The following is a 17,637-nucleotide window of genomic DNA, read 5'->3' as shown; positions in this document are numbered from 1 at the left end:
TCCCCCAGAATTTGGCTCCTGCCCCACCAAGCTGCCCACCTGAGAATGCCCATCAGAGTCATTTTGGCCTCCCTCAATACAGGCAAGCTTCCTGCTCGCAAAGTCGGGTAAGCCCAGCATCCCCGGTGTCCCCAGGGCCTGCAGTGCCTGGGCACTGGGGACAGACTCAATAAACATTGACGAATGAATGGAAGGAAGAAGCAAATTTTAGGTGAGCCAGCCCCTCTCTGGGCTACTTCTTTTTTTTTTTTTTTTTTTTTTCTGTAAAGAAGTGATGGTATTGAGTAAGGGATGGAGTTGTGGAGGACATGCCCCCTGTCCACCTTGCCAGATAGGAGGTCCTGTCCTCACTTCCGAAGGTGACCACTGTACTCACTGCTTAACATGAGGTGCACTCTGCCAGCTCCGAGATTCATCACTGGTTCCCTGCACCCGACCCCTCTGTGACTTGCTACTCCCCAGGCAGTCCCGTGCAAATTAAACCCTTGGGCATGGTGTGAGCCAATCTGCTACCTACAAGGAAACCAGAGGCTGTGCTGATGGTGGAAAATGAGCGTGGGTGGTTGGAAAAGCAAGGATCAGGGTTCAAATCCATGAACACCTTGTTTTTAGGCCGGGGTTGTGAGGTTGAAGGGAGGCATTGTGAGCCCCCAGTCAGGACAACAGGTGGGCCCAGGGAAACCTGTCAGGGGAAACCTTACAACCCCCGCTGGCCCAGTGGGAAGATGGCTCTGGAACACCCAAGTGTCTCTGCATCTGGGGAGGCTGTACAGAGGGTGGCCACACAGTGCAGTGGGGGTGTTGGGAAAGCTTCCTGCATCGGGGATGCAGGAGCGGCACTTGGACACAAGGATGTCTTGTGATTTTCACCCGACAGCCCCAGGCTATCTCCTTGGAGCTGGCACAAAAGTTTTTTTCTTGCCAAACTCCTCAAACACTGTTGGGCCAGGAATGCCTCAGTGCACCAGCTTTTCGTATTTTATTTCCTTTAGTTAGTTTGCTTTTCACAGCAGCAGAGCCCCCTTTTCAGACTATGTGCTGAACCATGGGTGATGCGGCTGCCACAGAGGGCAGGCCTGGGGCCCCAAGGACCTCACAGAGCTCACCTGAAGACCCACCTTCACAAGCCTCATCATTTTCTTACCTGGGAAGAACAGGCCCTGGGAAATCAGGAAATCTATTAAATAGTGAAAATGAAATCACAGACTCTGAGAGCAAGAAGGGGGCTAGAACCGGGTTCTTATTCACAAAGCACCTGGATGTTGCTGTTTGCTGAGGCTTCCGGTCTCTGGCAAGGGTCTCGATGGCCAGGATGTTAATCCTTTGCAGCAAGGATCCCCTTTGACAGGGACATCTGACCACTCAGCAGCTTCACTGGCTCATTCCGGGCAAGGTCTGCTCTGCTGGGTGCGGTTTGTCCAGAAGAGCGGACTGCAGTCCTGACTGTGGGCGTGGGGCACCAGGAGAGCCAGCCTTTAGGAAATGGAAGCCATCACTGGCCAGCTACGGAGTCGCATTTGGGGTGGGTTGGTGGGGAGCTGGCAGACACTAGCTGTCCCTCTAGTGACACACAAAGACGGAGGAAAAGCTTGATGTTTCTCCAAGAAGTAAATCAAGTCTGGGATGAGCACCCTGGGATGGCAGCCCCACCCAGGTGCGTTCTACCTTATTCCAGCATGTTCCACCTCACTCCAGCTCTGCTACCATCCTGGTCCTTACTCAGAGCCAGAAAGAACCCAAGCTGAATGTCAGCTGGATCACAGCAGGTGAGGAGGAGGCGGGGGTCACTGAGAATTCCGAGAGACTCAGTCTTCACCCATTTAGCTCTGTGTGGCTGAGCGTGGCTTTTCCTGATGGTTATCCCCGCTGGGCCTCATGCTCCATTTCTGATCTTCCCTCCAAAGCCAGTAAGGAGACTCTGAAGAGGCTTTGGTGCCCTGCCAGAACCAAGACCCTCAGCTCCACCACCCGGCTGGTCCCATCCCTCCACCCAGCTGCCTCCAGCTGGCCTTGTCTATCGGTGTCGAGCCCCCACATGCAGAGATGGGGGCTTCCCTGCTCTTCAGACTTGACGCTGTGCTCGCTGCCTGGCCTGGGACTCATGCACACGCCCCCAAGCCGGGTCACTAGGTGTGGGTGAGTCCTGAGACGGTGGACCTCATCAGGAGTGACATAAGGGCAGCTTCTGTGGGCAGGACCCTCCCTCAGTGGCTCCTGGTTCATCCTCAGCGTCCCCATTCTCAGTCTCTGCAAACAGGAGATCAGGTGCCTGTCTGAATCCTCAAGGTGGCCTATGAGCTGGATGTCCCCTTCCTGCTCTGCCACCATGCCAAGTGAGCCCACGAAGAGCCGAGATGGTGATGTGGGGAGGGGGGTGGCTCCTCCAAACACCACGCTGCTCAGGAGGGAAAGGGACAGGGAGGGGGTACTAAGGGGTTGAAGAGCACAGGGACTGAGAGGTATCAGGGGTCTTCATTGCGCTGGGGACGGTCTCCTTGCCTCAAGACCCTGAATCTTCTCTTCAGAGGTCTTGTCTGGGAGCAGCACCTCCACAGTGTAGCTGACCTTCTTGGTGTGTATCAGGCTGTAGGTGTTGTCGAAGCGCAGTACGTCTGCAAGGACGGAGAAGTCGTCAGGTGAAGTAAACCCAACTCATCTGCGCGCCTGATGCCCTTGAGAATGGGCCCAGGGCTGTGGGTGTTGGAGGGTGAGCCACGACCCAGCCCCCAGCCCCCAGCCCACTGCTCAGGACCATCTCCTTGTGCTAACTAACGGAATAATAATAACCAACCGGCACGCACCAACCCCTTCTATGCACCAGGCATCACATCTGCACTCACAGCTGTCTGAATCCTCGAAGCAGCCCCACAGAAGGTACTATCACCCCCATTTTAAGGATGGGGAAGCTGAGGCCTACAGAGGTTGATGGAACTATCTAATGAGTGCCGAGCTAGGGAAGGGAGGGACTAGGATTCCCTTATCCTGATGCTCCAACCCAGAGAGGAGCCCTGCTCTCGCCAGAGGAGGGGGCTGAGCTCCATAAGCCACTTTTCCGTCTCGCCTTTCAAAGAAGGCATTCCCTTCAACGCCAAGATGCAAAGTGAACTCTGGGAGGTGGTAAGTCATCCAGATTTCTTGGGCTCCACCCTTCTAATTCTCCCTTTCCACAAAGGTGAACTAGGTATGTATTAAACCAAAGCATTAGTAAAACCTGTGCTCCTCAACCTTGGGTTCCCCTTCTCCTAGCTCTGTTGCTGATTGAGGCGGGAGGTCAGCACGGTTCCTGGGGAATGTTCATCTGGCCTGGGTGGCCTGAGAATGAAGGATAAGCACATGGAAGAATCATCTCTTTGGGACTCCCACAGTGGGTCTGCTTATGCTCCTGGGCAGGCTGGGACCCCGGAAGCTAAGCGCACGGCTGTTTACTTATCTGTCTCTTAGCTTGTTGAGTGCTGTGTAAGGGCTTCCCGGGAGTTGAGTTTATGGTTCTGGGCTATGCATCCCACTTTCCAAAATGCATCTCTGCCTTTGTACCCACATCCAGGGGCCACTCACCAGATCCAACACCCTGAAGCCAATTCCCCGGGCAACCACGGGATCTAGGAGCTCACACAAACCCCGACACCCTCCCCGAGAGCCAGAAATAGAGGGCAAACAGGACAGCCTGGCAAGAGATATCAGCTCATTTCTCTGCCAGAAGGAGGAAAACAGATTCCAATGAATCCTACAGCTCTTACAGACGCCGGGCTTGAGGCAGGCGAGGTTCCCATCCTCAGGTACCAGGTGGGCTTTGTAGCGCCGGATGGGGAGCACCTCCACCATCTCCCCCGCCCGCTTCCGCTCACACGTCTTGGTCTTCAGGAAAACCCCGAAGCCGATGTCGGCCCCATGAGATGCGAACTGCCACCTGCAGGGGACAGGGCCCTACTAATGACCACCCGCTGGGGCTCCGGGCCGCTCCCAGCTGGGCCCAGGTGTGGAGTGGCCGCCATCCCTACCTGAGCACACAGCCCGGGAACAGGATTTCGTTCTCCACCTGCACGAAGGAGCCTCGGGCCACCGTCATCTTGTTCTCATACTACATCCTCACCTGGTTGCGCAGGTAGTAGCTCTTGGGCACCTCACCCCCATAGTTGATCTGTGGGTGAGGGCTGCTGAGTGAGCACTGACCCCAGCCATCAGCCCTCCCTTCTCACCCTCTGGGCACCCGGTACCTTGGTCAGGCACTTGGGGTTGCCATCAGGATCAGTCATGGTCCCCCCAAACTCCATGGGCAGCTGCTCAGGGCTGATGAACTTTGGCAGCTCCTGCTTCCAGTTGCCTGTAGGAGTAAGGTGGTGGTGGGGAGCTGTGGGGAAATCAGGGATGCTCAACAGAAGGGAGAGGAGCCAAGTCCAGGGAGGAAACCTGATGTGACCTTGGCTTGCTCCCCTATGCACCTACTGCAGAGAACACCCAAATGCTTTATATGGCCACTCAGGCTGGGGTCTCGGGCTGAAATATCACCTGAGTGTGCAAAGGCCAGCAGGGGTCAGGCCAAAGTCAGTACCTGAGTAAAGAGGATGAGCCAGGGAGAAATGGGGCCTTTCACATTGACCTCTGCTTCTCTGGTAGATGCGGAGACAGGTATAGCCAGGACACCAGGTCACTCAACTCCCAGAATCACTATCTTCCTTTGTGTTTCCTCACTCATGAACATCTTGACCAAGTTGAAGGCCACAGGGAAGAGCTTGGGGGCTGAAACACATGAAGCTCCTTTGGGAAGCTGGGCTAGAGAACTTGGAGGTATAGTCATGGCCAAGGGCATGGACAGGGGTTGGATAGATCTAGATTCTGCTATTTCCTGCTGTGTGACCTTCAGCTAGTTACTCACCCTCTCTGAGTCTTAGTGCTATTAACTAGAAAATGGAGAAATTTAACCAATGTATGCATAACACTTGGCATAGTGTCTGGCTCTCAATAAATGGGTACCTCCCCTACCCAGTTGGAGGGTGCCAATAATGTGGATTTCCCAATGGTGACTCTTTTTTTTTCCACACTCACAGTTTTCCCAAGTTGTCTTGGAATTCTCTGGGGTACAAGTTGATGTGGCATCTGCGTTAGACCTCACGTCCCACTTGAATTACTTATACTTACTGGGTGCTTTCTATGGGCCAGACTCTGTGTGACTCCTCCATAAAGTGTCTCATTTAAACTCACAGCTGCCCTATAGGGAGGTGCCACTGCACCCCTATTTTACGGGTTGGGAAAACTGAGGCTCAGTAAGGTTAAGTAGACTTGATCAAAATCACAGAGCTAGCTAGATTGGAAAGCAGATCATCTGACCCCAGGACACACATGGTGGCCCCCTCACTCTACAACCATCACAGACAGGGAACACGCCCACTCAGCGCACGTCTGTCAACCAGTGTGATCCACGAACTGTCTGTTGCCACCAATCCACACCCAGAGAGGTAAAGAAAATAAGGGTGTACGTTTAGAAACAGAACTTATTTGATATTTGCTGCCACGCACCAGAGCATGAGTTTGTATACTCCAAAAGTATCGGTCTGTGAAAGGCTGACTGAAAAAACAAAAAACAAAAACCTGACCTTCTCAAAGCATGGCTTGAGAAGTCCTGTACTGGGTGATTTGTCCACTGTTCCCCCCTATTCCCCTTCCCCCTTCCCCAAAGAGTCATTCCCATTATGGGCTCACCTCGAATGACAATTAAATTCTTCAGCGTCTCAGGATAATTTGCTTCCAGGATGGCAAAAAACTGTGGCAAGAAAAGTCTTGTCAAGGTCACACTCCAACACACTCTATGCCTGGACTTGGTGGCTTCTAATCCTGCTGAGACCAGAGCCCATGCCAACCCCCACGCCCCCGGCCATCCACTTCCCCCATGAGATGTACTTCGTTCTCTGTGATGTTCGTGCTCCTCTTTCTTCTTGGAGGGGGAAACCCCAGGCCAGCTTCTCTGGCTGCTCTGGGGGCCTCTGGGGGGCCAATTCCTCCTCCATGGATGGGAAGCTGGTGTGGAGAGTGGCTCCCCGTTAGCCTCGAGCCAGCTGCCTACCTATCTGCTGGTAGATCTCTACAGCTGACTTCCACAGGTGTTTCAGGCCGAACCCCTCCAAGTCAAACACCATCAGTACCATCTCGATCTTCCTGCCCAGCTACATGGGACAGCACAGATACATAGGTCAGACAATAACTCCAGCCAGGAGGTCCTGGTCAGGGAGACCTGGAACTCACTGCTCCCACCCTCCAGCTACCCTCAACCCCAATTGCCCACAGCGTTTTCTAAACAGAGCCCACCCAGGATCTAAGAAGATACTGCATCTGAGCACTGGCACAGTCTCCTTTATCCCACTGTTTGCTCAACACGATTGCCTGGAATTAGTTAACTGTAGAATTAAAGATATCACTCATCGCTCGTTGGGCATCTTCACGTACAATAGCACAGTGTCTGCAGTCCCATGGTGTGTCAAACCAGAGCTACACTGCTGGCAGGCTGTGTGGCCTTGGGTGGGTTTTTAAGCGCTCTGAGCCTTGTTTTTTTCCTCTGTGAAGGGGGGATAGTTCCAGGTTCTGACGGAATTTCTGTGAAGATTCAGTGAGATAACTCACAAAGAGCCCCGTGCCTGACACACGCTGGTCCCTGGTAAATATCAGCAGATGTTATTACTAGTATCATCATCACCACAATTATCAGCTCCAACTGGAAACGTCCATGAAGTAGAAGATACTGTTGTGACCCCATAAGGTCAGCCACGTTGCTCGAAAGACACACATCTGTTCAAACTAGGCACTGAATAGGGTGCTTTGCAATTTTCTTAGGCTTGCCACACATCTTTGTGCAGAGGGCCTACTTTGTGTCTGACACCATGACAGACACTGGGGATGCACGCCCGGTCCTCGTCATTAGGCAACTCATCCCACAGTGACATCACAGCTCCCTGCCAGTGTTCTTCTTAGGCTCATGTAGACACTTAGACTCAAGGCCAACAGATCATGCTCGGCATTGGATTCATTCTGAAGGGTATGAACCGGGAAACACAGAGCCAGGGCAAAGAGAAGATCTGCACAGGTGGGTGTGGGTCCTTCTTGGCTTGGAATCCCAATGCCCCACAGAACTCAATATTTTTTTCTGTAGTAATTCCATATTAGCTTCTAGGGATCCACAAAGGATGCACCAAGTTTCAAGGGTCACTGTTCTTGGGGATACCCAAAGCAATGTCTCCCCCGTCAGGTGTTATAGTTATGCAGTTTACAACTGGGAACATCTTTTCCATAGGCAAAGCTGACCATCCACTGTTCTAGAGTTCCCAGGGAAGAGAACTAGAGCATTCACTGCACCCAAGGTCAACCTCTCACCCAAGGTCAGAGGGGAAAGGGCTTTGGTGTTCCTTGGCACCTGCCAGCAGAGAGTGCCACGCACATGTTAGATGCTCATGGATGGGTAACTTTGGGAGAAGCCACGTTCCCCGAAGGCCCAGAGTGCTCAGGCCTGGGGAAAAGCAGAGACAGGGTGTCCTTCCTACCTGGTCCTGGTGCCACCCTTTAGACAGATCGGGTCCACCATATGCTTCCCATCCTAGACCCAGTCACTTACCTTTTGACTCTGCAGCTCACACTCCCGCAAAAGCAGCTCACAGATCTTGATGCGCTTCCGGATCAGCTCTTCCTTGGAGGCTGACAGGAGAAGACCCTTGGGGTCAAGGGTCCCAGTGATGTCGAACCACACGGGGCAGCCTTCAGGGTCATAGCCGCTCAGACCACCAGAGTCGTACAGCTGGATCACCTGGGCACGGGGGTGAGATCTTAACTCAAACCAGTCTACCAGGCCATGTCCCTGCTCCATCAGATGGCTGGATGTGAGGAGGTCTGAGGGACATCTGCCTGTCTTGGGGGTGCTGCATGGGGCTCACCTCTGGGGGCTGCCATGTGAGGATGTTGTCCAGGTCCTGTTGCTTCCGGAATTCTATGTGCTGCAGAGAAATTGCAGGACCTGAGGACTGCCTGCTACAAAGGTCTTGAGGGCACCTGAGGGCATCAGGCCAAGTCCCTCTGCCTACAGCCCCAAGACCCTGCAAGAGCATCCCCAGGCTCTAGTCACAGAACCGGGAATGGCAATGCCAGGAGGAGGGCTGTGGGAGACCCGGGTCTGATGCATAAAGGGATCCAAGGAGGAAGGGAGGAAACACGAGAACAGGACAGGACAAGAGTCCCCACCCTTTGTCGATGATCCCTGGGGTACAGTGTGTGGGAGGCAGGACACTCATGAGTATGGGGCCTCACCTTCCGGAGCATGTCCTCAGATTTCTGCAGGTCAAAGTTCCGAGCTGCAAGAAGAGCCAAGGTAAGAGGAGGCTTGAGGCCGGACTAGAACTCACAGTTTCCTGAAAACTCATGAGGAAATAGCGGGGGTGCCTGAGCCTTTCATGACATCCCGAGAATACACTGGGGGGTCTACACATTATTTTTAATTTTTTTTTAATATTTATTTATTTTTGAGAGAGATAGAAACAGAATGCGAATGGGTTAGGGGCAGAGAGAAGGGAGACACAGAATCCGAAGCAGGCTTCAGGTTCCGAGCTGTCAGCACAGAGCCCGACGCGGGGCTTGAACTCACGAGCTGTGAGATCATGACTTAAGCCAAAGTTGGACGCTCAACGGACTGAGCCACCCAGGAGCCCCCTAGACATTATTTTTAAAAGCAAGGATCTTTGGGGCGCCTGGGTGGCTCAGTCCGTTGAGCGTCCGACTTCAGCTCAGGTCATCTCACAGCTCGTGAGTTCGAGCCCCACGTCGGGCTCTGTGCTGACAGCTCGGAGCCTGGAGCCTGCTTCTGCTTCTGTGTCTCCCTCTCTCTCTGCCCATAACCCATTCGCATTCTGTCTCTGTCTCTCTCAAAAATAAATAAAACATGAAATAAATAAATAAAAGCAAGGATCTTTAATCCTGTAGAAGATGTTGGAGGCCCTTGATTTCAGTATCCCGGACTTTTTAAACTGTTCATTCCAGAGGCTGATCTAACCTGTAATATTTTACGTCCCCATGGGAGCACAGACCTCCTCAGTGTTAAGGCTAGTGAGGAGCATGGACTTTGGAGTCAGACAGACTTGGGTCTGAATTCTAGTTTTGTCCTTTTATTTGCTGTGCAACATTGAGCAACTCACTTACCTTCTCTGACTCTTAGTTTTTTAATCTGCTAAATAGGAATAGTATCTTTTTCAGGTATTCAAAGGATGACATGAGATAAAACATGTAAAGTGCTTGGCACATTACCTGGCTCCCAGTAACTTCTTAGTAAATAGAAACTATTGTTGTGACTACTTCTTGTGAAGAAATAAATTCCTTTTAATTGAAAATGTGATGCTTGGGGCGCCTGGGTGGCGCAGTCGGTTAAGCGGCCGACTTCAGCCAGGTCACGATCTCGCGGTCCGTGAGTTCGAGCCCCGCGTCAGGCTTTGGACGGATGGCTCAGAGCCTGGAGCCTGTTTCCGATTCTGTGTCTCCCTCTCTCTCTGCCCCTCCCCCGTTCATGCTCTGTCTCTCTCTGTCCCCCCAAAAAATAAATAAACGTTAAAAAAATTTTTTTAAGAAAATGTGATGCTTTATTTTAAAAACAAAATTTCTAAATTTAGAAAAGAAATTTAACTCCTCCCTTATAGTCTTTACACCACTGATTACTTTTTTTCTTTCCTTATAACATTGGCAAGGGTCTAGTTCTATTTAAACTGTAATGTTGTTTGACATCCTTTCCTTGTTCCTGGTTTTATTTATCTATCTATCTATTTTTAAATGTTTTATTTATTTTTGAGAGAGAGAGCACGAGAATGGGAGGGGCAAAGAGAGAATGGACAGAGGATCCGAAGTGGACTCGTGCTGATAGTAGTGAACCCAATGTGAGGCTTAAACCCACAAACCATGAGATCATGACCTGAGCTGAAGCTGGATGCCAAACCGACTGAGCCACCCAGGTGTGCCTCCTAGTTCCTGATTTTAAAGAAAACGAATCTAAACCTTCTACTTAAGCATAGCATGTATTGTAAGAGTTTTGCTACATAAGCATTACCAAGCCAAGCCAAGGAAATTCCCTTCTATTTCTAGTTTGGTAAGACTTTTATTTTGTTTTTATATTATAAATAGGATTTGAACCTTTTCAAATGTTTTTCCTGCATTAAGATAGCCACATCATTCTCATTTTTAATTCTATTAATGTGTGCAATGACACTGATAGATTTCCTAAAGTTGAATTCTTCCTGCATACCTAAGATAAACTCCCCTTCACCATGCTGTGTAATTTTAATACCCTATCGGATTCTATTATGTAATGTTTTACTTAGATTTCCTTACATCTACATTAATAAGTGAAACAAGCCTAGAATTGTCTTTTATTGTCCTGATCTCATTTTGGAATCAAACTTACTCAAGCCTCATAAAGTAACTTTCACTTTTTTTTTTTTTTTTTTGAGAGAGAGAGATAGTGCACGTGAGCAGGGGAGGAACAGAAGGAGAGAGAGAGAGAGAGAGAGAGAGAGAAAGGAGAGAATCTTAAGCAGACTCCACCACCCAGCATAGAGCCCCATGCAGGGCTTGATCTCACAACTGTGAGATCATGACCTGAGCCAAAATTAAGAGTTGGAGGCTTAACTGACTGAGCCACCCATGTGTCCCAACTTTCAATTTTTTATATATTTTAAAGCAACTCAAACAATTTATAAAAGTAGGTATTAGCTAGTCTTAAAACTTTGGAAAAATTCACCTGTAAAGCCACTGGGGTCTGAGTTTTGGAAGGAGGAAAGCTTTTTAGTACCACTTATGTGTCTTTAATATTTATTGGCTTTTTACTTTTTTTTACTTTTTTATTTTTAAACTTTTTTTAACGTTTATTTATTTTTCAGAGAGAGAGAGAGAGAGAGCGAGCGAGCATGAGTGGGGGAGGGGCAGAGAGAGAGGGAGACACAGAATCCAAAGCAGGCTCCAGGCTCTGAGTTGTCAGCACAGAGTCCAATGCAGGGTTCGAACTCACGAACTGCGAGATCATGACCTGAGCCGAAGTCGGACATTTAACCAACTGAGCCACCCAGGTGCCCCTTTAATATTTATTAGCTTTTTAAAAAATCTCTGTGGTGTCTATAGATTTTTTTACTGAGAACCAGGGTGTTTTCTTGTTCTATAGAAAGTGGTTTGGGTGCTGTTGATGGACCCTCACAACTTTTTTAGTAGCACCTACTATGTGTCAAGCTGGAGGTATGTGGCAGGCACAGTCCCTGCCCTCATGGGGCTGGCATCTGAGTGGGAGAGATGGACACAGTCATGGAATGGAGATAAAGAAAACAAAGGGAAGTGACTTCAGAGAGAGGGTTCTCTGTCTGGACTGAGGGGGAAGGTTCCAAGTTCAGCCCCAGTGATCACTCTCCCTGTTGCCTGGGTCTTGAGCTAGTGAGGCAGGAAGTGGCTACAGAGGTGAAGTTGAAGGGGACAGGGCCACATCAGCAGGTCTGCCACAACAGACAATGGGAGGCATCAGGACACCTGGTGTCCTTAGGTGTGCTTTTCCTTAGGTCGTTTTCCTTTCCCGTGACCCAGCAGCCTACAGGGTCTGTGACTTCACTCCTTTCTCAAGGACACACCAGCTACCTGAAAAGTTGGTTTTTAACCCCAGAAAGACTCCAAAGGAGGAGAGAGGTCTGATGCTGTATCAAGGGGCTTCAAGAAATCTACTGTCTGGGGGCCAAGGTGGGACTAGGCACGAGCCATCTGAGCACCACTTGGATCTGACAGCCCAGAGAAGGGCTAGAGGAGTAAGGATGGGGTCAGGCGTTGAGACCCGGCCTTGTGTGAACCCTTAACCCCACCCTGCTCACCTTGGAGAAGCCCTGAGCAAGAACCCTGCTATATCAAACTTCACAAGATCCAGGCAGCCCAGAACATCTCCAAGACGATTGCCACATCACAGAACCATAATCTATCTCACTGCTGACAACCTTGTCTTGAACCTACAGAATGAAAGTTTTCCCTGGGGCAGCGACAGCCTCATCAAGGGTAAGAAACTCCCTTGGTGACCAGGAACTCCACCCCCAGAGAAGAAGTGGATCTATTTCTCCCCTGGTTTTTGAGAAGCTAGCTTGGGGTCCAACATACCCCCATCTCACCCCCAGTATCATGTGATGGTCCCTTTTACATCTGTCCTCCCAACCCTTCTTGGATGAACAAAGCCTGACCAATTTTCAGAGAAATGATTTTGCTCCTTCCTGTGTTAGCCAGAGATGTTGGGATTGTGTGATTTCTGAGCGATTTCCTACAGTGTTGGTTCCTCCCTGTAGGTCGGGAGGCGATAACTACCATCCCAGAGATTCTCAATGAGGTGTTTTTTTTTTTTTTACTTAAAAAAAAGGAATCTACTGTCCTCACTCCTTCTTTAGCCCAAGAGAATGACATGGACATAACTTGTCAAAAACAGAATAGAAATTGCCACAGCCGAGAGTGCCTAACAAGTTTAATGTGGCATCCTAGATGGGATCCTGGAACAGAAAAACTCAGGAAATCTAAATAAAGTAGAGATTTTAGTTAATAGTCACGTATCGATATTGGTTCATTAAGGGGCACCTGGGTGGCTCAGTCAGTTAAGTGTCCGATGTCAGCTCAGGTCACGATCTCACAGCCCATGGGTTCAAGCCCCACGTCAGGCTCTGGGCTGACAGCTCAGAGCCTGGAGCCTGCTTCAGATTCTGTGTCTCCCTCTCTCTCTGCCCCTCCCCTGCTCACACTCTGTCTCTTTCTCAAAAATAAAATAAAAACATTAAAAAAAAATATTGGCTCATTAATTGTAACAAATGAACCATAGGAATGAAAAATGTTGATAGGGGAAACTGGGTGCAGCGTATATGGGGGCTTCCTGTACTATCTTCGCAACACTCCTGTAAATCCAAACCAACCTAAAAAATAAAGTTTGTAGAAAATGGTAATTTTAAAAAGTAACCAAACAGAACAGAACAGGAGGGAGGGAGGGTTTCCTCTGTGCAGGTGCTGTGCACGCCCCTGACCTCATATCTGACTCACAGCGTCTTGAAGGTGGGAAGCAGTTTTACACCCATTACCCAGAAGAGAAAAGTAAGGCTGAGACACAGTGGGTAATTGCCATAGGCACACTGCTAGCAAGGGGCAGAGCTGGGATTCAATAGCATGTGTGCCTGAGTCCAAGGCTGGTTATTATCACCACACTGTGTGTGCACTTTCCAGCCCAGCTTCTGAATTCTCTCCCATTTCAAGTTCAAAATCCATCCCATGGGGTGTGTTGAGTTGAAACGAATTTTTCCCTAAGGTTTCTGTTATTCTAATTTTACACCACTGTGGCAATTCCTAGAAGAAACTGCTTCTTTACTTTTAACTGCATCGACTTCCTGAAGTGTTTGCCGGGCACCTGCTCAGTTTCCAGGTTCCCCAGGGGGATGACACAGCCCTGTCTTCAAGGAACTGGAGACAGACCCAAAGGCAAGTCATGCAGAGTATATTCAGGGTTATCAGACTCAAAGGCCTGGCCAGGCCAGTCATCCTGAGAAGTTCCAGGTGTGAACTCTAACCTCACCTGGACCATATGCCCACCCAGTGCCTGGCATTTGACACTGACAACAACCCTCGGGGAGGTAGCCCCATCCCCACTTTACAGATGAAGAAACTGAGGCTCAATGGGTTTTTTATGCCATGCTGATTTGGAGGGGAGCTCAGACTCCAGTCCAAAGCAGGCTGATTCCAGGGCCTACGTTCTCCACTGTCTCCCAAAGCCCCACCCACTTTCCTGAAACCCTTCTGCCCTCTCTCCCTCTCTGCCCCCTGACGCTGCCAGCCTCACCTCGGAGCCAGCGCAGGAGGAAGTATTCGTCAGCATTGGGCAGGGTGGGCAGCAGGTCCTGGAGGTTGTCCTGGAACTGAGGGGGAGATACAATGGTCAAAGGGGCTCCCATGACCCCTGTGCTCCCCACCCCATCCCTGCCCCTTCCCAAACTCAGTCTGCCAGTCAGTACTGTCCAGGGACCCTGCAGGGTGGGGGACCCTGCACAACTAGCAGCAGCTGCCTGGACCTTTTTGCCACCTGAAAATGGGGCACCCCTCAGCCCACCATGGCGGGAAGAGTTGGGTCCTTCTCAAACTTTGAAGGTTCTACACCTCCCCAAGATCCTCATTCTAGAGGTCTGAGGTAGAGCCCTGCCATCCCTATTTTCAGAAAGATCCCTGGAGAAGTTGATGTGAGCAAACCAGAACATCGTAGGAACCTTGCCCTCAATATACCGTATCTCGAGGGTCTAAATTTGGAAGCAAGTTACTTAACCACTCCGAGCCTCAATTTCCTCATCTGTGAAGTGGAGATAAAGATAAACTTGTGCTAATCAAAGGAGTGTGCACAGGTAAAGCACTTAGTGTCAGTCCTGGCTTGCAACAGGTGCCAAAAAAATGTGGGCACTCAGCAAACTTGGGCTGCCCAGAGCTCTGGACAGTGGAGTCTTTGTGGAAACAACCCCAGGCAAAGGTCAGCAGGGAGGAACTGAAATAGAAGCCAGGGATGCCTCATCAGGCGCCATGGAGGCTGGAGAAAGAGGGGGGCTGACCTGCTGCCAGAGCTTCTTCCTACCGACAAAGTTTGTGGAAGCCACTGAAAGTTTGGGCACGGGACTGAGGCTCAGGTCTGGGACGGAGAAGAGACCTCACTTCCATGGGGACTAAGGGAGCTGAAGGCAAGTCCTGGAGGAGTGGGTTTGCAGGGGGACCCGTGCATGGGAATTTGGGATTAGAAGTCAATGCTAGCAACGCCACAGGAAGCTAGCTGGACAGCCATCCACCAAACCTCCTTTAGCTTCATGGATGATGTTTCAAATAAGAATGTATTCGTGTATTGCTCACATAATTAAAAGCGAATAATAGGATTAAACATCTCCAGTGTAACAAGTCACATGAATGACAGCACGTGGTATCATCACCCCCAGTCCACCCCCAGGCTCCTGGAATGGAGATTCTTGCACATTGATCAACTGCAACCTCTGGGCTTCGAGGAGGTTTTTTAGTGGGAGCGAAGGCAGTAACAATAACGGAGAAACAGTAACTCTGCACCCCTCCGCCCTTCCAGATTACCAGAGTCCCTCCTTTGAAACTCAGGATGTGCCTGCCCTAGGGCAGGAGGAGCAAATGTCACATCCCTGCTTTGTGGATGAGGACACTGAAGCTGGCGGTGGAGGGTCTTCCCCAGGGACAGAGTGGGGGAGCTATAAGGCTAGGAGGACTCCACAGTTTCCAATCCCAACGCCACTCCATCTTTGGAAAGCACATCAAGTAATAGAGAAAGCCACTAAGCAGGTGCTGGAGAGGGTCTCGAGTAACTTGAAGAAAACACTATCTTAACAAAGATGCCATAGGGAGAAAGTAGCCTCTGGCAGTGCGACCAAAGGTGGTAAAAACCAGGCTTCAGAAAAAGCTGGAAGGAAACGCTCCTAGGCATGGTTGTCTAGACCTCTGGGACCATGGGTGACTTCTTCTTTATCCTACTTTTCCCTTTTCCCTAAATTTTAAAACAACTACCACTCATTTCTTTTAAGTAATGGAAAAAATAAGAATAAACTCGTTTTACATTACTTAAAGCTCTTTGACCCACAAGCATCACCATCATAATTCACCCCCAAACTCCAGGTGTCCAGCCCTTCCCATGAGCCTAGTGGCTGGGGCTTCCTTGAGGTCATTGCCAGTGGGGAGGGAGAGGGCTAACCAGGGGACTCCCCCTCCTCCTTCACCTGGGGACACCTCCTTCAGCTCAGGACCCTCAGCTCCTGGCACCTCCTCCTTGACCTGGCAATTCACTCAGGGACCCCACTCTTCACCTGGGACCCTTCTTTACTTTGCTAGGAATTCACCCAGGATTCCCCTCCTTCATCAGGGATCCTCATTCTTCCCTGGCGGACCCTTCCCAGGGTGGGAGTCACAAAAGAAACTATTTTCCACAAGTCTGAAGCTGTCCAAAGTGTGAACCAGGCCTGTAACCCTCACTCCCCTAACCCGAAGTCACAGTTTCTAGGCCTTGCCATCTGCAAACCAAATTAATGCTGTGGCACCTAAGACCTGAATATGCTCCTCTTTCCCCATGGGGTGCCACTCTCAGCTGCAGCCTGCAGGACTGTCACCAAAGCTGGCCCATTCCTGTTTAATGAAAACATTGACAATAGGAAGAAGCCTTGGACCCCCGGGGAGCCAGAAAGGCACAAAAAGAAACCAAACAAATGTTGCGATTCCGGCAGGAGATCTGCTAGTCTGTCTGCCCCAGACTGCCCAGAGGAATGGCAGCACCACCCTACCCCCACAACCAGGGGACAAGGGCCAAAACCCAGGGGTCCGGAGAGGGCAGGAGTGCAAAGCCGGATACCCGCGCGCGGGTAGCCCAGGGAAGGGCTCAAGTGTGCTGTCCCGCATAAGGCCGCCTCAGCAACTGCGTCCCGAAGGGGGCGGGCGCTCTCTTGGGTCCCTTTTCTGGAACAATGGGGGTTCCAGACCTGGTGGGCAGCATCAGGCAGCTCGCCCCCTCCCGAAGCCTTCCCGCCCTCGAAGCCCCTCACCCTGGCCAGCGCCTCCTGCTGCTGGGGGCTCAGGTCCCCGACTCGGCCGCTCATGGTGCCGGTGGGTGCAGGGGGTCGCGGGGCGCTGGTGTGTCTGGAGTCTTCGGCCCGCTGCCTGGCCTCGCCGCCGCCTGGTTTTGCCCCGCCGATCAGATGTTGGTCCCGCCCCGACGGGAGAGGACCAGCCCTGCCCCGCCCCGCCCAGTTCTCCCCTCCCCTCGGCTTGTTTGGCGGCGGTGGCCAGGACTCACCCTACCCGGGGCTGGGAGGTGACCGGCTCCAGAGGGTTCCCGGAGCGCAGACTCCAGGGGAGGGCTGTAGGTGTCACCACCTCCAGGTGTCCTCATCCCAAGGCTTCCACAGGATCCTGCGTGGTAGGGGAAGGGGGGCAGGCATAAAGGACATGTGGGCAAGTTCTGGGGAACACACCTAGATCCTCCCCCCCCCCCACACACACACAATATGGAGGGACCTTCTATAAACCTGGCTCAACGCTCTAGGTGATCCCCAGGACCTTCTGCCCTGAGGGACGCCATCCTCCCTCCCCTGGCCTTGAACACAGGCTGTGTGGGCCCTGTCTGTGTTCACTGGCTGATAGAAGTCTTTATGTGCCAAATGGTTCCAGCCTTCAAGATGGTCAGGAGGATTAGATAAGATGATCCACCAGGGGTTAGCCTGGCATTGCACCACCAGTCAGTGTGCAATGTTAAGAATATGGTATCATCATTATTATTATTGATGCGTTCACCAGAGCAGGGAGCTGCAGAGGTGGAAGTTCTGGGATGGCCCCACGCTGGTGAGCTCCTGGGTAAGATCTACAGCCTGAAGGCTGGCGAATGGGAGGTGGCAGTGGATGGCTGGAAGTCCCAGGTGGGGTGATGGAGGAGTCAGGAGGCCAAGGGTGGGAGGCGGCTGACACAGGTGGCCAGGATGGCATCCAGGAACCAGGCAAAGGTCATGGAAAAGGTGAGAAAACAGCTTGGCTGGGCAGGAATTTTCAAGAGAGGAGCAGGTGGAAACTGAAGGAGGAGGTAAATCAAGCCACCAGAAC

At 51.2% G+C, this 17,637-nt stretch overlaps 1 protein-coding gene across 1 annotated transcript; it reads right to left on the bottom strand.

Annotated features, from left to right (window-relative positions):
• Nucleotides 1-956: 956 nt before the first annotated feature.
• LOC106983324 (SEC14-like protein 4) lies at nt 957-16,763 on the bottom strand. Its single transcript, XM_053206014.1, is given in 12 exon segments — nt 957-2,612; nt 3,738-3,907; nt 3,999-4,138; nt 4,215-4,323; nt 4,656-4,737; nt 5,698-5,761; nt 6,066-6,158; nt 7,598-7,786; nt 7,914-7,973; nt 8,284-8,327; nt 13,844-13,919; nt 16,587-16,763. Coding segments are annotated over 12 exon segments (1,221 nt in total). The 5' UTR covers nt 16,641-16,763; the 3' UTR covers nt 957-2,472.
• Nucleotides 16,764-17,637: the final 874 nt, after the last annotated feature.

This window comes from Acinonyx jubatus, chromosome D3, assembly GCF_027475565.1.
Source record: "Acinonyx jubatus isolate Ajub_Pintada_27869175 chromosome D3, VMU_Ajub_asm_v1.0, whole genome shotgun sequence".
Lineage (NCBI taxonomy): Eukaryota > Metazoa > Chordata > Mammalia > Carnivora > Felidae > Acinonyx > Acinonyx jubatus.
This window is presented reverse-complemented; position numbering and strand designations above follow the sequence as displayed.